At 39.5% G+C, this 26,165-nt stretch overlaps 1 protein-coding gene across 6 annotated transcripts in view; it reads right to left on the reverse strand.

Moving 5' to 3' along the window:
• Positions 1 to 26,165, reverse strand: part of LOC100643922 (protein sickie) — a 190,922-nt gene that overhangs the window by 87,366 nt on the left and 77,391 nt on the right. For all 6 annotated transcript variants that reach the window (XM_048404215.1, XM_048404211.1, XM_048404213.1 and 3 more), the window contains one exon: positions 12,413 to 12,576. In XM_048404215.1, coding sequence (XP_048260172.1) covers positions 12,413 to 12,576 — 164 coding nt within the window. The remainder of the gene's footprint in view (positions 1 to 12,412; positions 12,577 to 26,165) is intronic.

A 26,165-nucleotide genomic window follows, 5' to 3' on the forward strand; every position in this document is an offset into this window, starting at 1 on the left:
GTATAGTGCGAAATGCACGAGAGTAATGCAAGACAAACGTTTATGCTTGACGACGAATTATTAACGATGTGCCGACAACGAATACAAATGTATAGAGAAGTAACACATTGTGCACGTCTCACCTTTTGTCTCTCGAATCCGAACAAAGAGCTAAAAGAAAATGTTTGTGCCTTGTGCTTGCTTCCCTATCGTTCCGGTACCCTGTACGCCGCAAAGTAAGGAACTCGCGTTTAGTTAATTCGCGTGTCAACGCGAGCCACCCCGACGTCAAACTGATTTTTATTCCCGACATTTCATTTGCCCTCGAACCCCCTGCGACAGTCCTGATTCGTGGCGCATCTTTTCGAGGATGCAATAAATGCACGCGGGATTGCGCACTGGTTCGAGGGGTGAACCGGCGAGAATCGCGGCGGTGTTACACAAATGCACACAGACCGCGGTCGTTCGCGTGCAAGCGTAAAATCTATACACAAACGTATCGGTAGGTACACGGCAGAATATGAGCCGCGTATTAAAGGAAACGGGCGTGTGGAAAGATGCGTGTTGCTATGCGCTGAAAAATCTATACAACGTCAACGTTATTCGCCAAGGGTGGGCTTCGAGGTTTCACCGATACTTTTCTTCTATCGCGAATGGCTGGTTCATGTAGATTTGTTCAACCGTCGATATAAAAATTCATTCTTTAAACCATTCGAGTCAGGTTTGTTTAACAATGCACGCAGCAATATAATAACACAGACTATAGTATACTTGAGCTTTATTAAATTTGTTATTTAAAAATATAAATTAATCGTAATCTTCAAATTTAGAGTTATGTACTTGGTAGGTTTCAATGGCGCCAGGAACATTTAGTTGTGCAGCAATTTTCTTAAAATTTGTCTTAAAACGTATGTGTTGCCTCGTTAGTCTCATAAAAGTTGAACGAAATAAGTTGTATTATTTGAGAAGATTTTGTATAATTTTAATATAAAAATACTACTTCGGATTAATTCCTCTTTATCTTTTTTTTTTTTATTATCAACCACTGCGAGTCTTTCTTTACGTCAGATTTAATATAATAACCAAATGCTGCACTGCACAATTATAGGATTCGCGAAGTGAAACTGGCGCACGCGCGTATTGTCGATCAAGGTGGCACTCGTTATAACGCGCACGCAGCTTTCCTCGTATAATGTATAGGATTTTTTTACGAATGAGAGCACGTATTTCCAGGAGAAAAGCGGGTGCGCTGTCAATACAGTTTGTGTCTTTAGAAAGTCGCTCGTATTCCCTCTTGGTAACACTCCAGCTTCGGCCACACACCTGAGCACCAACTTCGTGCGATACGTGTTAGTACGGGGATGGGATGGATGGGAAAGGTTAAGGGCCGCGAAAGCAGGGGGCTTGAAATTGTCGAGGGTAAAAGTCGCGGCGAATCTACACCATAGAAGACATTGAGATCTTCCGAGCTTTTCGTCGAAACAAAGAGAGTAGACGTGCCGAGGCGCGAACTCGTTTCATACACTTTCGTATCCTTGCTTTTTGCTCCTTTGACGCGGCAGCGAGCACCAATCCTCCTGAGTGTTGGCCAAATATTACTTATATGATTATTTTGAGTAATTTCTCAAGAATCAGAAGTGATTGGTTAATTTTACTTACATAAATATCATTCTATTTGAAATATGTTCGTTTTTACTTTTTATTATACGTAACAATTAACAAGTAGACTCGAATCTTTCGAACGATATTTCTTTTTGGCACGACCAGATTACGAATTCGTAAGAAGCGATCGAATTTAACGATCCAACGAAACTTTAAAAATCGCATATCGATTCAGCGAAGCGATTTTATTTTTTCAATTGATATTCGATGATACGGGTTCATCAAACATACCTTGTCAAGATTTCGCTTCGATAAAAAATGAAAGAGTCTGTTTGCATAACAAACGACCCGCAGGAGGCCAACGTGCCGATTATTGCAGGGGCTGTTAGCAAAGGGGGCGAAACCCGCGTCAGCAAGATCCGTACACGCGTTGCCACCCAGAATTTTCGCGCTTATTCAGATAAAAATAGTGAAATAAAAAATAGTCAAAATAAAAAATATTCTTGCCATATATGTACTAAATTATTATTTTCTTAATTATCATTTTTATATTACGTCATTTATACATATCCTCCTAACAAAGTTATGTATCAAGGTGTAGGTAGAATAGTCGGAATATTTACACACACGAGTACCGGTTCGCAACGGTAAACGCGTAGAGATTTTATTAAACGAACTGCGCTTAATTCAATATTTGCCGTATCATTGATAATAATTTCGATAATAATAATCTTCGAACTATTATATTTCTTTCAATCTTCTTCTTATTTTAATAAATAAAAGCAATTTGTAATGTTTGAAGAAGATATTTAGCGTCAGATTGAGATAAGAAATCACGCATACCGATAAAACGTTTCCTATATTTTGTTCAAATAGTAAAGATATTTTTTAATCTTAGAAAAATATAATTGCGTGGAAAATGACCGACAGAACGTAGCAGGATTTGTTTAACATTAAGTGACTGGACATAAAATATATCGACAAAAGCTGTACGTTGTTCCAACAGAAGGTAGAAAAAGGTAGCTAACAAATTTTTAGCATAGCACATTCTCGGGGTACGGTCGGGGAAATAAAGACTTGCCTGGAACAGCGGTGCTAGCGCTATTCAACCTACAACACATACCACTTCATTTTTCATCCGCCTCGTCCGTCTATCTTCTCTCTAATAGAGATCCTGGTATAATACATTATGGTTGGTTTCATCTCGTATTGTGCTTCTACTGTCTATTCACTGCATACGTGCTTGAATCCACGTTCTATACGTTCAACGTTTGCGATAATACGAACATGGAATTACGCGATTTACGAGCAACTGCGTATAGATAACGAGGTAGAAGTAAATTGAAGGCGCCAAGTGCTGCGAGGTTAACAATGCGGTTAATTATGATAGTGATGTATTTCATTATCGAATGCTTAACGATGTGTGGTCAGTGCGTAAACTAAATTTCCTCGAGAATCAATGGGAACTATCTAACCAGTAATTTAATAACAAACTAACATTTAACTATGTAGCTGTAATTCTGTAACAGTAATTACTGTACAATGAGGGTGTAATTAAAAATACTGTCACAAAGGAAACACTGATTGTTTTGTTTAAATATTTAATAATTATATATAACTTCTATTCGATACGGAAAACATTGATTACTTTGTTATTCAAACTATCGAACAACTACACATATTTTCTATTCAATAGCGTGAGCGAACAGTAGTTCGAAGAATGAAATTAGCGTTGAAACCAAACTTTGTTATAAATACAATGTGTATTCGTTAAGTATCACGAGCATGACTCGATATCGCAAGGAAAGTGATCAAAAGACTATCAAGTATCGTTACTTTTACGTAAAATAATTAAGGGTGTAGTTAAGGGTGTCTACGCGTATACTCTTTCTGTTTCCTATCTTCCGTCTCCTGCTCTGTTCTATTTCTCCTAGCTTCTTCGTCTTTTATCAAAGAAATCAAACGCGGCTACCTTTATGTTCTGTACGCTATTTAACGAGCTCTGATAAAAATGAGATATATGCAATTACGAGCTTATCCGACGAGAGACTAAAATAAATTATACATTCCCTTAGGAGTAAACGAATTCAATGGTAACCTAGATTACTATAAATATGTTGACGAGGAGCGTATGTTGCATGCATAATCTAATGAAAGCAACAATAGAAATAATAGAAATGCACAGTCGATATCGAGTGCACCGCTATGCTTTTGTTTGCATAGACGACATTAACGGTGCTTCTCCATATTGATAAGAAATCACGGGACGAATTGCTGCATGGTGCAAAAAGATTCATGCAGAGGCCAGTAAACGATTACAGTTGTCTAGGTGGACTTATTGTTAGCGATAAAAGTGTACCCTTAGCGCGCAAGAAGCAACGATTAACCTCGTAATATTCTCTGAAAAATCGCGATAATCTACTGTAAGGCTGCATACGTGCAAAAATGACCAAGTGAAAGGATAACTTGAAGGAAGTAATGCATCTATATGCGCGTAGAGCGCGTGATTAAATAAGCGTCACGGTTATAGGAAGAACCGTATAAACCCTGGCAACGAAGGTAGTAAGTACCTGGATAGTTAGCATGATAGTTAGGATAGTATCTCCCATGACACTCTAGGTAGTCTAGCAAGTTTTATAGGTATAAGTTCACATATGTATATATATACACAGACCGGTCCACCTAACTTTATCGCCGGGAATATCTCGCCTGTAATATTAAAAATGTAATATAATATGTAATATAATGTAATGTACTTAATGCAGCGTAATATTAAAAATATTAAAAAGTGTTCAAGCTACAAGTTTTTATAGAGAACGTCGAGCTGCATCTACTAACGTAATAAAAAATATGTGATTTCATTAAAAAAAAAAACGTCGGCGATCTTCATAAGTCTTCTACGCGTTCACTTACGAGAAAAGAAATTATGCTCTCCCTGAAACCATTCAACTTGTATCTGAAACATTTTTTAATATTATCAAAGACAAGCGAGATATTCCAGGTGATAAAGTTAGGTGGACTACCTCGTATGGCTACACAAAATATTCGCACCATCGTTGGCTACAAAAATTTGATACTACGAACACGAAATGTACAGAACGTGATAAAAAAAGGCGATTCATTGGAAAATAAGGATGCGTGTCAATTTTTTTTACAGACACTGCACGTGAGATAAAAATTGTATATTTAGCAGAGACGTTTCAGCAATTTCTGACATTAAGTATGTATTTAAGTAATGTATTTTTAGCTTTTTACTTTGATTATGTTTTCCGGTTTTCCGTTACCAACAGATGCAGATAGAGGGATACAAACTGTTCCTGGTCTTACAGAATGACTCAAAACGAATAAATAACGAGCGCTAAACTGTGAAAAAGCTTGTACTTATAATTAGCACAGTTTCTTCAGGTCTTCGATCTTTCTCCTTTCTCTCTTCGCTTAGGAAGCGAATGATTCTTGCCCTTTTTATTTCTAACGAGTAAGTTGTTTTGTGCTTTCCGGGACACCGTACGGTACGTACGCACGTAGTGATAATACAGAGCAAGACTTTGCAAATGTAATTTAAAGATCTGTACTACTCGGTACGGGATCGTCTAGAAATATCTCATCAATTTCAACGAAGATCAGCTGCTACTAAATAGTTTTCCATTAAGAAAAAACGAATCGCGGAGACATTAAATTTAAAGCAGAGTAGATTATAATGTTAATTATAAACAGACTATAAAGTTACATATAACAAGTGAAAGACGCTTTCATGTGCGTGGGTGCAACTAGCGTGACACGAACGTCAAGGACAACTGCAGATTTTTATCACGACCAACCCTTTCACGAGTTACGAGACTCTCTTGCAAGTCGTAACAAAAGAATATTTGACGTAGCGAGTTAGAAGGATAATTAAATCTTCTCGGTTCATCACCACATTTAACAATCACAAAGGATTCTGTTGAAAAAAAGAACCTGGCCACGAACCTGGCATCGTTTCATCCCCTCGGCCAGAGCGGCGTTATCGAGGGGCAATTTTCAAAAACCTGTGCGCTGAGCCGGAGCACTACACGAGTAGGTATAGTATTTTTAACTCGGTCGAACGCGAGCAAGGGAGATGAAACAGAGAAAGAAAGATTTAAGGGTCTTAGAGCATCTAGTCAGTGGTTCTCTACGTAAACGACGTTTACTAGCACAAAGCGAGCCATATGACAAATATTTCCCTCTTTCCAAGTGCACTCGCGTATTGCCTCTAACGGGGTACGCAATTTAGCGTGTAGCGCCAAGAGCGGAAAGGCAATAAAAAATGAAGCTGGGAAAGAAGGAAAGAGCAAACAGACCTCTATGCGAACCTCAATCTTCCGACTGCAGTATACGTCGTTAGAGTGATTTACTAGAATGAAAAAATCGTTTGGTCGGTAGAAACGAGGGCGAAATAATTATCCAGTAAAATTGTACTGTTAAATAGCAATTCAAAAGGGGAATGTTTTCAGTTAATACTTGTATCAAATATCTTTCAACATCAGTAGAAATGAAACAGAATTTCGTTCCATAAACCATCCCGTGTCAAACCATGTTGGCAAATTTCACGGCAAGTGGATCGAGATCCCTTTAAATGTTGTGAGAGCCACTGATTTCTCGGGTGCTTCGGGGTTAAAGACCGGGTGCAGGTCTTACGTGTGCTTCGCGACTTCAATTTTCTCTCGTTGTCTTTCTCGGTGCCACTCTCCCGTTTCCTTTCTCTTCCTTCGTTTACCGTCCCTCATCGTATCCTTCTTCGTTTTGAAACCTCTCTATATCCCTTCGTCTCTATGTTCCTCTCTGTCTAGCAAAAGACGATACGAAAGAGACAGCCGACGAACTATCGACACTGACGAACACGAGACCGTTTTTCTTTTTTCACTTCGTTCTCTATCGCGGTCCAAGATGTCTCTTTGGGAGATTCCTGCAGGATTACAAGGCTTATGCTAAGCTCGTATTCAACGAGGGATTCGTTTGCCAGCAAAAACGATTTACTCTATGTAATTCCAGTGTAATTGAAACAAATATCTACGAGCATGCATCCTCTTGTTACGTCTGTTTGATTTTCACATGTTTATTTTCATCTAGTTTTATTCATTCGAACGTGCCACTACAATATTATGCATATTACCCATTGTATTCATCGTGCTTCTTCTCTTGATTCTCTTTATCAAGAAGTTCGTATAAAAAATTAAATCGAAGGATAAAACGATGAGAACCTCGAAACATATTTGATCTAGTCCTTTTTTAGCGGATAGGCATTTCCGGTTCGCGTTGAGCAACGCTGTTTAATGATAGTACTACAATTATTCGAGTGTTCCAGCTGTTGACAAATGCAGATGCTTTCGCTTCTTTTTTCTTTTCCGCCTGAGAATCCTTATCGGATTCCTGAGGAATTAGCTGTCGCAAGATGAGATCACATCATGCCGGAAAAACGTGCAATGCCCTTGACTCTTTTTTTCGTTCGATGTACATATTTTATGTGGGAATAAGATAAATTAGATGACTTTAAGCTGATTTAATTTACTTCGTTTCGACGAGAAAACATTTGCTCTTCTTACTTCAGTCCAGATTCTGTTTATAGTAGATTTCTTAGGGGATTCAAAGTAAGCTTGATCAATAAGCTTGCCTGTGCGATAGCATTTCATTTCTGGACCTCCGGTAATCCTTCGTAATACCTTCGCTAATTGAAGTAAATACCACACTGCGCACGAATTTGATACATATGTACATGTGCTTCCAAGCAAGTAATCTTATGTACCCATAAGCGTATACACATGTGGGTGAATATACGCACATAAGCTCATTTATGATGTAGGTTTCCGCCAATAAAGCATTATATCAGCAGGTTCATGAAGCATACGTCAAGTTTGAAGTAGCAGAATTATTTACATAAATATGCTGATCTCAGAATTAAAAATGTTCATGCGTTTTAACGATGATGACGAAAATTTGCTATTTAATTAAAAGCTATCGATTTCAATAATCTTCATATTTTTATAATAGAACTCTGTAACACCAGCAAAGCAATGAACGATTAACGAAAAAGTTACGGCACGGTGTTTTAATAACTTTTATGCTGCTTATTCCTCGGGGATACTAAATTATTTTAGCCAAAAGAACAAAAATCGAGAGTACTTTTTTCGTACGAAAAGGGAGCAGCAGCTGCAACTTTGTACCCTCGGCTCGAAGAGATAGACGAGAGTTACAAAAGATGTTGGTGGGGTTCCAGTAGTCGGATACAGAACAGCCATAAAATTTATCGAGCTTTCGGGGTGGCGGGAGTTAAGCTGTCACTGCACGCGACTGCGCCGCCGAACGTCCGCTTTATGAAAACGATGATTTCTGGGGAAAGATTTCCCGAAGGGGCCGTGCAGGATAATTCGGTTCTAATTCAAGCGGACTGTTCGCGCCACTGAATCGATTTGCAATCACATTTAAATATCAAATAAAAGTATTCATTCGCCTACAAATTCTTCCATATTCGCTCAATCGATATTTTTTTTTTTTTTTCAAGAAAGGTCTATTAAAGATTACGATAATTACGTATTGGATAAAAAATAAACGTAAAACATTTCTGTTGATATATAAGTACTACTTTTTAAATATTCCAGTGTCTATCTTGTTATTTGAATACTCTTTTCAGCAGAAACGTATTCCGTTTTTGTATACATGGAATAGTAGTGAGAGCAATACAAGAATATGCAATCTGACCGTCAATTCGAGCAACTTCAAACCAATGGAAGTGTGTTGTTGAATGTTATCGAAATGTTTTTATTAACTCTCTCCGGTTGCCAGCTGAATAGCACTTGACAAAGCGTATCTACCATTTTCTTCGTTGGAGAACTTCTCTTGGCAACCGATTTTTACTGTTCCGCCCGTTGAATGAACTAACAGAGTTTCAAGGACCATAAGTTTTTATTATCCATCTACTCTACACATACTTATTTAGGTTTAATTCATGCGTCGCGTAAAATATTCTTGACCGCGTAATTTCTCGGTATATTCACAATCAGATAGAAACACCACAATTAACATTTCCATCAACGAGGAAGATAGAATTAACAATTCCTGTTTCGTGATTGGTAGAAATGAAACGAAACGAGACAAATTAAAGTTAGATGTACCGTAATTAAGGAACCTAACCGTAATCTAAGGCAAACAACGATAACGGTGAAAACAGCACGATACATCGTCGAAAGAAAACACAAACCCTAAATCTAAAATCTTTCTAGGAAATTTAGTCTTCCTGTTCCTAAGCGATACATCTTCTACATTCCAGAAATTGTCTTATCAAGGGAGAACGCTCTAGAACCCATCTAAAACGGCATAAATCAAAACCATGACCTAGACGTGTAGGGCCTGTCGCCTAGACCGTCTACTCTACCGCTTGCTGGATGAACGATGGAAAGGAAAGAATAAAAGCGACGAAGGGCTCCTAAAATAATATCGTAAACCACGAACGACGGCACGTCTTGTCTACGCACGTACGCACGCTTATGCGTGCTCGTACATATATTATGAACACGTTATAGGACGTGGAAGTCTATTTCGAACCGAAAGACATTCTGTATCCAGCCGCTCGCAACACGCTAGCTTTGATACAGCCACGATATATATGAGAGAACTGCATCCCCTTCAAACTTACCAGCGATCCTCAACCGTGTAAACAACTGGGGTAAGCAAACTTATATATCCACGAAGAAGGGAATTCACGTTTAGAAAACGTTTTGTATTCGAAATTTGTTTTTCATTGTGCGACGGACGTGACTCGATTTCTGTCGAAGAGGTAAATTTCTTTGTATCAATTTGCATTGTACATTAAGCGGAATATGTTTTATTCATAAACGCATTTGTCGACTACAGAGCATTGTGTAACGCGATAAGATGTTATGCAAACTAAACTCACAACGAGTTAATAATTGACGGGTTTAATTCAGGTGTCAGGACCATTGTAGTCGACTGTAGTCATTTTCATAAACTTGTGCTTCGCTCGAGAAGCAAATTAATTCTACCTCTTGGAAGAAATGTATTTCTCGTTTGGCCATTATGATGAATATATTTACGCTCGTACGAATAACATATTCTTCTATGTATCGTATCAAGCGAAATTATTACTCGTCTATCATTAAAACGTCTTTCTTTCCCTTCCTTTGTATAATTTATTTAATCGTTAAAAATATTTTGCTATCATTGTTGGATTTAAAAGAATTAGAATCTATTCAAATTCGGTCCTTTCTAATCTTAAGACCACGAAGATTTCTATCTAACGAATCGAGACTCTCGTTTCGCCGAGTAATATTTCGCATATAGAAGACCTGCGGTAGTAGTGTCATTTTTCGCGCTAAACAGGGTGACTATTTCCGTAGGTTGAGGACCACTGTAAATCGGCGTGCACATCTGGCCGTGGCCGCCCTGGAAACGTGGGAGTTGAGAGTAAAGTATAAACTATGGGGTGCCACCCCATCTCGTAGCGGGCTACCTACCTCCTCTCGGCCACCATAGATGTAGGTAATATCATCGTCCATACAAGTTACCCGCCATAATACGTACGCGTGCAAGCGCGTACACACGCGTACTCGCTATCAGCCGTACTTGTCGACTGGACCTAACGGAGTTTCGCGATGTGTATGTATACGTGTTAGTACGATGAGAACACGCTATTCGAGCCACGAGCGTACGAAATAGGGTGACCGAGGTATATACACGCATACACACGCTACAACAAATACTAACACAGTTAGAAACTGGTGCAGATACGGCGCACTTTTGTTCAACACGGTTAGCTACACTTGCACGAAATAGAACGACTGATATGCGTGCATGTAACCACGATAGAGGGGGCAATATCGTATATGTATGTACAACAGAGGGAAATATGTATGAGTGTATGGGGGTGAAAGGGAAAGAGAGAGAGAGAGAAGTCGATGTTCGTACAAGAGAGCTCATATATTTAAAAGGGACACAGGGTCGCGTACCCCATGGAAGCCAGTTTCCATGGTGGTCCAGATCTCTCGTGGCAGCCAGAAATGCGCAAAGGGTTGCTAAAAGCCATTCACAGGACTAATGGCTAATGGGGTGTCCTTAACACGGTACCGAATCTACTATGCCGCTTGCCACCCTCGACGAACCTTTGTGTCTTTAAGAATAAATTCCACGTGTTACCTCGAGATCTTAAGAAATTCGTTCAATTGAAGCGCGTTTAATAAACGGTATAGGTAGAAATTATGGAACTCCGTGAAATTTTAATTTTAATTAAGAAATCGAACGATAGAACTACCAATTTGTAATACATTGGATCGAGTAATAAATTCGCTCGCTTATCAGTAATGTATGCATTTCGGAGAAAGTTGTAAAAAGTGTTTTGAAGAATGAGAAGATACAGGAATTTGAGTAAACTACTTCACGATTAGATAGACTATATGTAAAAATAATACGACTTTACTTTGCTTTTTGAGAAAGTTTGAGGGAACTTATATTATTCAACTTTAATTGGATAGATGATTGTGATGGAACTAATATGATGAAAATGATTATACTTTCTATATTAAAAAAAACATCTTTTGTATCTTCACTGAAGATATAAAGAATTTTCTTTTATAACGTTAAAATAAAATATCTTTCTCGTAAACAAATATACCGAAAACGCGTTGGTGAAAAATTCGACGCGAACAAATACGTGGAAAGCTAGACACATCAATCGCGAGTGAAGCAACAAAGGAGAAACGTGGAGTATCGCGAGGGGAAAACTGACAGTCGCGTCGAGAAAATGAAAGGGAATGCCAGAAACAGATAAACTGCAGGCACTAAAAGATCATGGCAGGATGTTACTTTGCGATAACTGTTCAGGATATTCGGTCGCTAATGACTTTCCATAAAAAGCAATTTACGCCATGAGTAGAGGGGGACTTGGAAAAAACAATGTCGTTTCTTTTGCATAATCTAATCTTGACTTTTCACTTTTTCTTTTATTTTCCCCTGCTTGTTACTTTGAATACTCTTGATAACGTTCGCATTATCTTACATTCTTTTATGTAGGGTAATGCCTTTACTTTTATTAGAATACTATAAAATTTTCCTTCTTATTGGCGTTAGAAAATATTTCAAATAAAGCGAAGAGGATACAGACCAAACAGTTGTTTTCTGCTAATCCTTCGCATTGAAAGGACACTACTCTATCCTCAGGAACAATTTCTGATATATTGTAGCTTTATTACGAATACTATATTTCATTTTATGCATCTAATTCTTCTCAATACATCGATAGATGTCAAATTTTTCCTTAGTTTAATCCTCTGTTTTATTTCTCTATCTTAGTTGTTAAATATTTATCTCACACGGGAAGCACGGCGATTCGAAGACTGAGAAATATGAATTACATTCGTGCAAAGTATCAAATTTTTTTTTAATTCCCATATTAGTTCGTCTTCCGTATTTTAAATGATATTTCATTATTATATCACGAAGCTGTAACGTATGCGACTACGATAAATCCCAAGGTGGCCATAAATATCGCTTAAGTTGTCTTAAGTGCACCCGAAACTTCGTAATTTAATATATTAGTTACGTCAACATATTACCATCTAACGCGGTACAAATCCAAGTTTATCGAGCAAGGTATATATCGACGTTAAACTAACCAATTCAAGTTAATTAACTAAAAAACTCTCTACTAGCCAAATGTTACTTATCCTTGTAATTAATTAAAGTAATCGTAAAGCTCAACAATCTTGATCCACGGACATCGTTGGAAAATTAAACGCTTCGAGGCTGTTGCAAGTATAGCCAATCGATACTTTGCAAAGTTTCCGCTTGAAACAGGGGAACTTACCAAGTTGTGATTGATGCGTCGGCGTCGGAGCGGGCCTAACCTTGTCTGGAGGACATCTCCTGGTGGCGGCTACGGTGGCAGGTAAGGGTATACTCGTCGTTCCAGCGCCGGGTCCGCCACCTGCACCACCCACTGCCGACTGCTTATTGTACGGAGACGGCAATCTGGAACAAAGAGATCAATTTAGAAAGCATCGTCCCAATGGGGTCGTTACTGTTATTCAGACTGAAATCGTTTCTGGTCCCAAACGATGGTCGTAGCTACCTGTTACTTTGTAAGTAGCTAGTTTCTTAAACATTCCTTCTTTCATCGTATACCTAATTCCGTTCTTGTATTTGATTTGCATCTAAATGAAGAACGCACCATGTCGCGAAATTATTTACGCTTGCACGTCAGTAAAATTATTATTGACGTATCTCCGAAAGGAATTTAAAAGATTAAGATATTTAAGTCGGAAAATTCTCGGGATAAAATTACATCAGAAATTACAAAACCTTCAAATTTGTCAACGTCAAGTGGATGGAGATTTTGTTATTCAATGTAAGTGTTTAATATTAGACCAGATTCGTTCTCGTGATCGTAATTGGAAAAATTAGTACTTGAAGCACTCGTGATTTTTTCTCACCATACTCTACAAATTACATCCTTCTGCGCTAAAGAGATTGTTTCCTATATCTGGCTATTTTGTATCTTTTGATATTTCAAGTTTGACGATCATGGAGCAGCATCCATTCAACGTTGACGATAGGCAAGCGACTACCGACGATGCTTCATCACGTTCATGGTCACGACTGTTGACCGTGCAATTATTGTTCCACGGATCTGGTCGAAACTGCCTTTCCGAGAACTGTTTGTTTTCCAAAGGCCAGAGGCTGTACTTAAGCTTTTCAAGCAGGCCGACGAATCGCATCAAAAGCTGTAAAGCATTACGGCAGCGACGCGTAACGCGACGGTGAAATTTCACGCCGTCGCGTCGACTCGTCGAAACGGAAGTACAGATAACCATCCGGTAATTATGCCACTTAATTACTCTCTCTCTGCTCACCGAGGTAATCTCGACTGCATCGCGTCACTCGGCTAGCAAGGGAATAATACTCGCATGTGTTCAGACACGGCACGTGCGCCGCGTGAACGGAAAATCAGGCCGAACGATTAGAGCAGAGCTCGTTGGAACGCCGACGGAAATTCTTCATCGGTGTAGCTTTGGTATAAACGTGCAACCGGATCGCATACCGAAATCATATGCTCTCAAGTCGGAAAAGGCAAGATTAAAGAAAGAAAGAGACGGAGGAGCAACAAGAGAGAGAAGAAAGAGAGCGAAGCCGGAGAAAAAAAGAAGGAAACTCGACGAGGGCGTTAACGTGGCCCAAAGAAAACGCTGGTAAACGAAAACACGAAGAGGGAGAGTCTCGTTGGTGGTCGTTCGCGTTCGTAGCATACGGCGTTCCCTTCGACGGAATACTTTTTTCTCTTCGAAGCATCGTCGTACTTTCCTTTTCGTTCTGGTGTAGGGTGCCGTGAAATCGGTCTGCAGAACTTCTTTGAATCAGCAACCCGGTGACGAGAGGGTGATACAAATTTTAATAAGCGAGGTATCTCGAATAGTAATGCGGAAAAAATCATTTTCACCTCTTCAAATGCCGCCGCATCCGCCCTGTTAGTTCGTCACGCATAATTTTGTCGCTTTTATCGCGAGAACAATTAACATCTGCATTTCAAAGGAATATATCGGAATTTTCATAGGGTACTAACGATTACTTAACGAATACTGTGCTCCAATGTTTTCGTTAGTTGTTATACACAGCAGCGTATATACTGCGTATTTAACGGGACAGAAATACGTTATACAAATGGGTTAGAAATTATTTATCGAGTGAAAGTACGCAACGAAGAATAGATGCTCCCGTAGGAATAAAATAAGAGGAAAACATCGGAGAAAAGGAAAGGGAAGACGCCGGAGGCAAAACCCATGAGACACACAGCGTTCGCGAAACTAACTAAGAAGTAACTCGTGGAAACGTAAAATGTATGGTTTGTCTGCAGCAAGTTAACAACGCTGGGTGCATCGGTCGTGGTCGCGTCATCAGTGAACGGTAAATATTTGGTTAAAACGATGACGTCGGCACGTAGGTACTCAAAGAAGCGCCGGCTTTTTCCCAATTCTCCTACACGCGCCATTATTCAGCCAGATTTCTTATCCCCTTTGTTGATGAATCAACCAATAAAAGCGCCGCTTTCCTGGAAACCAGGACTAAAAGAATTCGTTTGTCCTCGTTTTGGAATGTTTTCATTGAAATGTCAGCGAATACGTGGAATCTATCTGCTCTCTCTCGAGGGGAAACTAAATTTGACGAACATAAACGTAGATGTTTGTTAAATTAAAATTAAAGTCAATTGAAATTTATTCTACTACGGAAATATTGCACCTGCGTGCGTATAGAATTTTGCAAACGTTCAGCGAGTAGCGTAGCATACCAGCTAACAAAGGACAGTATTTCGCAGGTTAAAATTGTAATTTATAATCTTGCTGAACAACGATAATAATTAATTCTCGAATAATTTTTACGGTATCGTAGACGTGCTGTTTCAGAAACCAGCCCTTGATGCGTTCATCTTTTTAACGAAATATCTATTTCAGCTCACGCCACTTGGACAAGCATTGATTAATATACATGATATGCGTATGAACGCGTTGTTAAGCCTCTATTTTACAGGATATGCGTAAGCTGCGATTATTTTCAAGCCTCAGGATAAATTGTCCCAACAAGACGCGTTAATCGCCGACCTTCTTTTACGACTAGATTAAAAATTTGAAATGGCACGGTTATGCCCGTATTATAATGCATAAAGGATGGCCAGATGTTTATTGGAACTGTATTTGTACTGATAAGCGAGATACATCCCGAACGTTCCCTCAGGATATACGAGGATACGAGAGTCGTGTCGACTGGACGATATTGCTCGTAAGAATCCATACAGAACCGGTTATTCTCCTTAAAAACGAATCATCTACCCACACGTTCGAAACTGCGCTCAGATAACGTAGATATAAATACGAGCACCGTGGATCGTTGATTTAGCTTTTAATATTAAATTAAATACTTCTATTCAGTTTCTATTTAGTTAACACGAGAAAACACGAACAAATGAAATGACAGGAAAACGAGTAAATACGACTACCACATGCATGCTTCGTTTCAAACTATATAATTTTTATCTTTTATTTTCATCTGCTTGTACGCAATACACTTTTCTCCTTTCACGGTATGTTCGGAAAAGATAAGACAAGGCTACCATTTCTCGACAGTGTTTAAAATACTTACTCCTATATTTAACTTAATGGAGTTCACCTCTACACAAGGAAAGAATAATTACATCTTCCATACCCCGACAAATTTCTTAAAGGAAATTTGTCTTCCATAGTGTTTATAGCCTATATATATATATGCTTAATTATATATTATGTAGATTAAATTTTTCAAGTTTCTCTACAGTATCGTAATTACTATTTAATCGGTAAATTCAACATCGCAGTAGATCCGGACATTAGTCAGACATAATACTTCGCCAACTTTTACTACGACACTTTCTTATCTATATGGATATTTGTTCGGCTTAACACCGGATGTATTCATTACCATCTAATGGCAAAATCCGCAATCGCTTAATTGCCAACCCAATAGAAGAATACTTAGCGTACCTATAACGACGACGGTAGTTTTGACGATTAGCACTAAAGCAATCAGCGTAGATAGCGTAAGAAACGAGCTAACAAATAATTCGTAACCTGTTTTACGCGAAAGCGAAAGTATTCCGACGCCACAGATAAAAAATGTAAAATTGGTCAAGCAGTCGGCGTTAACGTTTCACGGGTCTTCAGTGTCCGCTTTTTCTGTTTCACCGTAATACTTCGCTGTATCGATATCGTTGGTATCTATCCAAACGAGATATTCTATGAATTCAGTAGTCGGCCGATACATCACGAGCCCGAGCAAATATCGACGGAAGAATGGTTTTCAAATCATTCGTATTCTGTGAAAGAGAAACGACGCGGCGGCCCATCGAGATTTACGGGCTTTTCTCTGCCGTAGATTCGTTGGGCGCAACAGCGTGTGAGATTTGTAGCGTGATATATCGGCGGTAGAAGGTCGACTGATCAAAAAAAATTGAAATCCTTTCCGCGAGCTGGGCCTGCGATAGTAGGGACGCTGGATCCGCGTCAAACGAAAGAAAAAGCGTTTCAATCTTACGAAGAAGGCCGGGATAGAGCGTTTCGCGAATATTTACGAGGGTAATATCAGGAATTAATGTCCCCGGCTGGTGTTGCGAACGGCAGCGCCATTGCTCTCACGTTTTGCAATTTCTGCCGACTTGTCTGCAACCGGCCGACATATTAATATGGCAAGATATGACGTGCCTCGGCTGTAAACATCATCTTTACGATGTCTTTGTCCCTCGTTTGTAAGCAAACGACGTTTCTTCGAATGGTGGTACGTCATCGAAAATATTATTAAGCTCGGAGCATCAAGTATCAGGAACTAAGGGCGTAAAACTTCTAAGCTTGCGCTTAGCGAAGTACACCCTTACGCGGATATCGGCAAGTGTCGCGAACCTAACGAGATAGAACGGTATTTGAAAGCTCTAAGCGGCTTAAACAGAGTTCGACGGTCAAATGCGACAACTATAGACACTTGATTGGAAGCTCGATTGCGACTCTCTACGACATTAATCGCTCGCTAATTGACATTTCTATTCAGACGTATAATATATAAAACGATAGGAAAAGAGTTCTTAACTTCAAAGGTGGATCGCTACTCCGGATAAAAGAAAATGTCGTAGTGAATATCAGTTGAAAGATTAATGCTTGTGCGGTTACGAATAGACCGTACATTGTCGTGAGAATCTTAAAAGTGGAAAAATGCGCAGAATGCAAACAATTTGAAAAATGGTGTAAGATATGCAGAATATAGTAGTCTCTATTGATATTTAGCGAGAAAAACAATTTTCTAACCAGGTTTCATCTTCTCGGTTATATTCGTAAAAATGTGAATTTCCATAAAATCCCGTAGCCTATTTATAAATAATACACCTATTTCTGACCCGTAAATTTAAAAACGCGCAGAAAAAATTTATCATGAAATTTACAGCTATGCTACTTGCCGCGATTTCACGCTCAACTCACCTCGTCACGCGACACACGAAACAACGGCGATGAGTCGTCATATGCCGAAATAAAATCTATTAATTAGCAAACTTGTTATCGACTCGATACGCTGCTCATTTAGTTCTACAAGTTGTTAACGCGACTGGTCGATCACGTTTCAAGAATTTCATATGCAACTCGCATGAACGGGCACGCACACAAACGCTGCTTGTGTTTCGTGCAGTTGCACGATATTGACACGTCGCGGAGACAATTAATGCAGACACAGGCATGTAGATACGCATGCACCCGTATACGTAGCTACGGGCAAAGGGGAAGGGGGGTTCCGTTAATTACTCAAGCTTCTGGCTTCCATATCCGATGGGAGACCCTCGAGGATCGATATCCGATTTCTCATCCCTGCTACTTCAAGCGTCAAGCACGCACTTCCGAAAAGTGATAGGATTCTTGGAAAATGTAACGAGATTCTTATCTCCAATACCATGAACACGTATCGAAGCGACGTACATATGCTACGCGATACGCGTATGATGAAACGCATGCACGATACGTTTACAAACTACACGTGCAACTCAAATTGATTAATTAGAACGTATCGTTAAGACGAATATTTTCACATCGCCCTGATAAATTCCGAGTTTATATTTAAAATGGAGTGTCCTATGCCTTTCACGTTATTAACCCATAATTTGTTTATACGATTAAACATTTAACCACTGGAATTTCTCCGTTCCAATGATACTCAACATCTCTGGCTATCCATAGAGATTTTCCACAGCGATAATATATCGACTAGATCTAATATCTCTTACGAAACACGTAATAGCACGGTAGATAATAGCTGCTTAAAAAGCGAGCTTCTAAATTTCCTATTCAAACGAAAAATACTTCACCTCGGAGCTGTGTTTGTCGGCAGGGAAAAATCGCGAAGAATACTGCCTTCGCCAGCGAGCTGTTTTCAGCGCTCTCGTGGCGTGGCATACGTAACGTCGATCGCCCATAAAAAATCGAGATTGTTAACGAGTTAACGGCGATAAATAACAGAGTTGGACGGCGGAGCAGCGCGTAAAATTACTGTTTTACCTGAACGAGACGAGTAGTCTGGAGACTGGAGAGGCGTAGCTGCGAGGTGAGTTCGTGAAAGCGCGAACGACGCAGGTACCCCACCTCGAAGCCCGATCGTGTCTTCGTGGCCAGATCTAATTGGTCGTTGGATTCAAAAAATCGGCGCGGATCGAGCCCGCTAGTTTCGAAGCAATTAGAAGGAATGTCGCCGGGTGCCGTGGCGTCGATAGGCATCTGGCGCAGCTTTTATCTACCCGAGAGTCCAACCTAACCCCGGTGTTCTGCGCTTAGGCAAAAGTGCCGTTAGAAACTCTCCTCTCCTATGTGCTTAACTATATCGGACTATGGCGCGCCATTTACGTGGATAGTTCTGCACCTAGCGCAGATAACCGTAGCCAGAGGTCGGTCAACCGATGTCACGGACTGATTCAACTAATTGCCATACTTTCCACAGTGTCTTCCTTCCTCGTTTTGTACTTTGGCCCCCTTCTTAATCGCGCCGCCGACTTTCATATTTTCCTGTACAAAATCGCGGATGGAATTTCTATTTTGTTGGAGGTTTGTCATAAGCAGATTCTTAATGCGATAAGAAAAACGCGACGCGATAGTTGACGTGGCTCACCGAAAATAAGAGAACGAGCAGATGTACGTGTTAATCGCGTAAGTAGAGAAGACGAAGAAGAATAAGAATGAACAGAAGTTGGATCTTTTAACGGATTTAATTTTAAGGAATCTGAGAATTACGAAGAATCGACGATTGCATGGAAAGTCGATAGTGTTCGTTTCCGAATATAAATATTTTATGAAAAATAAAAAATCGATCCATTGCTTGTACGTTTAATTTATCTGGTGTTTCTCATATTTGATTCCTTTTTCTCTTTTTCTTTTCTTTTGAAAAATTAGAATATAAATAACACTTGCTAATTACAGATTCAACCGGTTCGCGTGAAACCTGAACCGCATTTAGCAAAGTTTTTCTAATAATTAAGGTATCGCGTTGAACAGGATTTCCGGCTATATTTTCATATATGTATATCGGCAGCCATTTCTATGCTGTTCGAGATTTTCGCATTTTAGGAACCGACATAAATGTATATTATAAATAAACTCAATTCGTATTTAGTATATTTAACGCGACTGAATAGTTCGCGTGAATGAATCTGGTAATTTATACACGGTATTAGGGGTAATTGCATGCTTAACCAGTTCTTTTGAGGACCAGTTTGCAACGACAGTGAAAGCCCCACACAGAAAACCTCGTTGGAAGTTGCCACGATCTTTAGGCGGATGATTTTTCAACCGTGTAGGAACGATAAACCGTATACAAATGCAAATTGCGGCAACGTGCACAGAAATTTTACCTACCAAAAGCGATCATTCTTGCTAGATATCGCTTGCAATAATATTTGCAATTTGTTAAGGAAATATAGCTCGAGTAAAAAGAATTTGAAAAGTATCATATTTATGCATCTATATTCAAAATTGATGATCATTGTTACGAGGCAATAAGATTTGAAATGGTATATTTTAAAACGTGGAATATATAATCCAACGTTTCAGATATCGCTGCAAGAGCATCTTTCAGAATATATGCATGTGCGCGTGCGTGTGTGTGTACTACGCTTCTGAAAGGTTAAACTAATAAAAGAGGTAAGTGCTTTCCCAAATAAAATGTCGGTAACATTTGTCTTACCCTAATTCGATTTGCTCATAAAGAAAGTCAAATATACAATAAGTTAACGAAATAAGGCTTGTACGTTGCTGGACAGAAATTTGCATGAAAATGTAGCTAAACTGAATATCTCAACAGAAATATCTGCTTAAAATCCGAGGAAAGGCTCTGATGTATTCACCGGCATGGTAGAAGCAAAGGAGCATAAGATCGTTAAGTTTGAATAAAATTACCATATTAAATAAGCTGAAAATTAAGATGTAAATTATAGCGAAAAATAATTATGGAAAAATAAAAAAAAGAACAAAAGATAAACGAGGTATACAACTATGGTATACTTAGAAAAATAATAAACGCTTGATCATCCGTTGAAGTAATTCATCTGCAATTAAATGAACGTAAGAGAAACAGCATAACGTTGTGATATAAATCTGCGTCAAGTAGTAAGGTATATAAGAGAAGGTTCGCGTGACAAGCGTGTTACTCGAATGGTTCGCGTGAATAGCTAATTCATTCGTGGTATTAGGAAATGTTGTGTGTCATCGGTGGATACGAGCCAAATGTAAAGTTATTTTGAAATTAACTAAAGACGTCAATTTCGTATAAAGAATTGCGCGTTTACACATTTGCGAAGAAGATCGGTTTAAGTGCAACGACCTGATAAGTGGAGATTACGCGGAAACCGTTCAGTTTTATCTAAAATAATAAATTTCGTTGTTCTTAGGAAGCACATGGAATCGATAATAAGATCGAGCTACCGTAGAATAAAAAAATAACGCACGCGGCCATCGTCGTTAATTATGGATCGTTAATTAAAAAGATTAGCCACTAAAGTTATCGATCAAAGAGATATAGTAAAATCGTTAGCTATACGAATTTTGCCGACGCGTTAAGACACATATCGTACGTATGAAAATATGAATAATTTTAACCACGTTTTTAGTTTCTTTGGCAAGTCAGATACACAAAATTCGACAGGTGTGCGCAGTCTTTCGTGACTGGCTGCATAGCGAAACCGCATAGAACGAGGTAAAAGTATAAATGGGTTTCGATGCACGCCAGACACTCGTGTTTAAGACTTCCACGTATCAAGAGCGTGCATCTCAGGATCCCGATGATTTACGCGAAAAAGCCTCGATAATTAATTCGAAGTGGAATAATTACTCTTCGCGAGGAGGCTATAAGACCGATTCTCGAGTGGTTGAAAGGAGCACGAGGAGAAAGTACGTTAAGCCGAAGGAGCCGTTGCACGTTGTTCCAGAGCACGAGATAAATTTAGATAATCTCGAGAAAAAGGACGGTGTTCTACCAGGAAGGCCGACGCACTATTCCACGCGGACGATATTATTATCACAAGCGTCCAGAGCACCGCTTATTATTCCCCACGTTGAGAAACGCAAGGACGCGGGACAAGCGTTTATTACACGCGGGTGTATTCAGCCTTCCGATGACTAACGTCGCTTAATATACATCGCCATTTGGCAAAAGAAAACTGCCTTCTGATCGAGCAATATTTTTCCTTTCCGAATATTTTTTTAGGTATTAAAAGGTCGCGTAAATTGAACGGAACTCGCGAGCAATATCGAGTTAACGAAATCCAGCTGAGACCTTTTCCAAGAATCGCTTCGACTCGAATAAAAACAATCATCGATTGCCTATAATCATCGAACTCATAAATATTGTTTCGTCTTGCGAAAATAATCGAGTTGAAGAAACTGTACGCGATCTATAACGCGAGATCGCGAACGAAAAAATCTCTACGAGAATTAATTACAAGCTTATTACGTTCTTACCTAATAACGAAACACGAAACAAGCCCACGTATTTAGCGTTTATATTTTCGTTTTCTTGTCCAAAAGAAATATGAATTTCTATAAAAATCCACAGTCATAAACGTAACAACAAGTCGGTCCAGTTAAGCAAGAATATATCGGTACTGTTAGATGTAATTTCGATCTATTTATAAAACTGGTTACAAAAAGCATTAATTTTCATCAGAAAGACATCGCGTCCACGATCTTGCGTTGCGCACTGTAATTTTCTCGTGACTGTCGACCGACTCACGTGATATTACCGCCTTTTCATCATAGCCAAGATAATTTTGAAGAAACATTAAAGTAACATCGATAAGTGAATATCGTTGAAAAAAAATTGCCGGTCGTACGCGTTTCACGTGTAACAGGATGCAAAGGCTTTGATTTAAGGAACGGCAAATACCTAAGTGAACCAGGGAACAAAAAGGTTGGTCGGCCGCGAGTTCTCAGGGCACGGCCGGATCTTCGCTTCGAAACGATCGAACGCCGCTCTTTGTTCGCGACAAGAGACCGTCGAAAGGTTACACTTAATTATGACATTCGGGGAGGCACGTTTTGCCAGCGGGAAGTGACTTTCCCTCGAGTGTTTGTGTTACGAAGAATATATTCGAGTAACAGTTTTATCACGTGTACACTTACGATATATACTTTCGGCAAAGTAATCGACAAATATACACGGAATTTCTAAAATATTGCAAACCCATTTAAAATATTTGGTGATCTTGTTCGTCCATGCTACTTGTTAGATTACCTTGTTCTTATAAACTTTTATTTAACATCCCTACTATATCGAAACGTATTAAAATTATTTTAACAGTAATCACAGGTTTGATTAAAACTTTCTGCAAATTATACGAGTGGTTTGTAACGAATAAAATTTTGTCATTATTAATCGATTACTTGAATCGATTGGAATCGTAATTAAATTTGTGTAATACAATTGTACGGATAATTAAATATAAAGGCAAGAAGTCAGAGGGTCTACAGGATCGTTCAGTCTCTTCGCGTTGACCAAAATAATCGAGTCCTTTTGTTCGATGAGCCTCGTTCGACATATTCAAATGTTGCGTAACGCGAGGACCATGCGTTTTAATTACAAGCTCTCCATCCGCTCTTCTAACGAGTCGTGTCAAATCAGCGAAACAGAGTTCGCAGCGTTTTCCGAACATCGCGTACCGATCGGCTTTCGTTGAAAAGCAGGAAATTCAAAGGCGAAACGGTAGAGAGGCAACGGTGACATTGCATTGAGCGCCGCGTAATCGTCGGATCGATCTTTCGACGTCGAACTACGCACTTTAACGAGGCGATTGCTAACAGAAGCGAAAACGTACTCGAGAATCTATTTCTGCGACCATTCACATCGAAAACATGGACTCACGCTCGTCTCTCGGATGTCTTTGAACTCGTTCGCTAAATAAAGAGAATTTCAGCTAACAAACGAAGGGAAAGGGAGACGACGACGACGGCGAAACGAAGGGAGAGGAACGATGGGCCCCGCGTGAAATAATCGCACGAGTCGCGAATAATAAATCAAACGGGTCGACTTACAGGCGTAGTCGGTGAAAAAGGAGAGACGAAAGGGCAAGGAAAAAGGAAATACGCGAGAAAGAAAGAGAAAGTATCTCTTCGGTATCGCGACCCGTGCTGTGCCACGTGCTTCGCGAATAACCGACCCGTGCTCAGCTTCTTTTTTTGTTTTCTTTGCCCTTTTTTCCCTGTTCCACTAGTTTCTTCCGTTTCTTGTTTCCTTTAATACGCCACGATACACTTTATTCTCTCCTACATTTTTCGTTAGATGATTAATCTTTCGGTCGAACGTTCCTTCCGTTTCATAAATCTTGCGAGAACGTTCGTTCGACGATCGGTAGATACCGGCAGCTTTGTCGCTAATCGATATTCCTCTGTTACAAAGCGCAGCTACGTATACGAGACGAACGATGCGATGCGATTGTAATTACCGCGATACGATTTATTGATACTTACGTCGACGTTTCTCATTTTATCAGCCTTAAATATCTGCCAGTCCTTTAAATTCTTCCTATTTTACATACGGCTCGTTCAACGACCGACTATATACAAACTTACTATCGTCTCACTGTCCGAAACAGACATATCTTTCGCGACCAGACTGGTTCGTTAAAATACCATCGATCGTATTTTAATAGATCGTTATCCGATATTCGTATACTTGTATTTTAATTCTAGATTTTTAATCACGTATTTAACTAAAAATGGTGCACTACCGTTCCGCAAGAACCGTTTGATTCGCATCTGTTTGACACATCGCAACGAGCACAAAGCAACGGAACACTTGGCCGAGCTATACGGGCAAAAATATCGAGGTTGCAAAGCGAAACACGAATTTTGTACGCGAGCATTGTGTATCGGCGTTATCACGTCCGCGAGTACGCGACGAAGGTCGTGTTACAAAATATGAAACTCCATTGATTCCGGGGAGGACACATGAACCAGAACAAAGGCAGCCATTTAATAGGAACTTGATGCATTTGAATTGCACAGAAATCGAGTTGCTTCGCGTGGAGCGAAGTTTATTCGAAAGGCGTCGTGCCAACAGACCGGTTCTCCCACGGAACAGCCAGGACTTCGTTTACGACAGAATTTCGCAAAACCGATTTTTTAGCTCCATTGTGTGATACACCGTCGGAGCATTGGCTCGACGAGTTAGCTTCATCTGGCAAAAATAATATAAATACGACGTTTGTCTATGCCTTTCGCTCTTTAAAAGGAAACTTTGGTTTTCGTCGATCGAATGCCAGGTGCGTAGAATTCGAGGGCCGTGGGATTCGTGGTCCCTAAAAATTATTAGGGTCTCCCCAGCTCGTCCCTTCTAATGCCGCCTAAGCTTTTTTTCACCCCCGAATTCGGCTCGTAACAGAATCCTCTTTCTAAGCTGCTATAACGTTAACGTTTTGATCGAACGTACAAGTTATTTTTATTATTATTATTATTATTATCACTATCATCCCCATCATCATCGTTATTATTGTCATCATTATTATTCTTATTATTATTATTATTATTATTTTCGACGATATACTTTGGTTCAGATTTATATCGATGTTTATACGTTTATATAAATGTCGATCGACATTTGTATCGATTAACAATTCTTCGTTAAACAAAAATTTTTCTAAATAGGTATAACAATGATCGAAGCAATTTCGACATAACATTATTGTTCGTATTACGCGTATTATACGAGCACGACGAGAACACCAGAAGTAGCGCAACATTGTTTCGAATAGATAACGGAACATTATCGTCGACCAACGATTTGTTATACACGCGACAGAAGTCGTTTCACGCATGTTACGAGACAGATATTTTTCCGAAGAGGCGTAAGAATACTTAGTTGGTTGATCGACGTAACTAAAAATATAGCGTTGCATCGAAACGAATGTCCTTTGTAAAGCAAGAAATCGATCAAAGGACGAAATTAATTTTAGATTACAGTTCGTTCTACGCCACTTCATTTTACGCGCACATACTGTATGCGGAATATTCTTAATCGAAACTGGATTTTCACGTTTCAAGATTTGTTCGGTAATCGGATATCGATCGCCGGAGAATATTCAATGTCTGTCCTATCCTTCTATTAACGATGATTTGCAACGCGAATACTGACAGCGGGCATTGGCGTCGATCGACAGAAAGATGCTTTTTGTTAAGAAATAACAGTATAGAAGTTTCTTCCCTTTTTTTGTCGCTCGTGTGAAACGCCGGTGATCTACAATTGGAAAGATGCCGTGACAGAATGTTCTCATCGAATCGCGTGTTCGCGTCGGAGGTTCTCGTACAGAAGGTGTCGAGGTGCGACCTGCAGTCAAGGCCTAACCGGTCTTCGGGGCCCCGTGGCGATGGCCACTCGGAACACGAGGCGGGGTATCTGGTTTTGAATTTTTTCTTTCTCAATATAGATCGTGACCGAGCATGTCTTATTCGTCTGTATCGCGTAATTATACACGCCGGTTGATTCTTATTTTTACAGTTCTTTCCGTTCGCTCTCCTCTAAGATCA

Source organism: Bombus terrestris, chromosome 3 (genome assembly GCF_910591885.1).
Source record: "Bombus terrestris chromosome 3, iyBomTerr1.2, whole genome shotgun sequence".
In the NCBI taxonomy this organism is placed as follows: domain Eukaryota; kingdom Metazoa; phylum Arthropoda; class Insecta; order Hymenoptera; family Apidae; genus Bombus; species Bombus terrestris.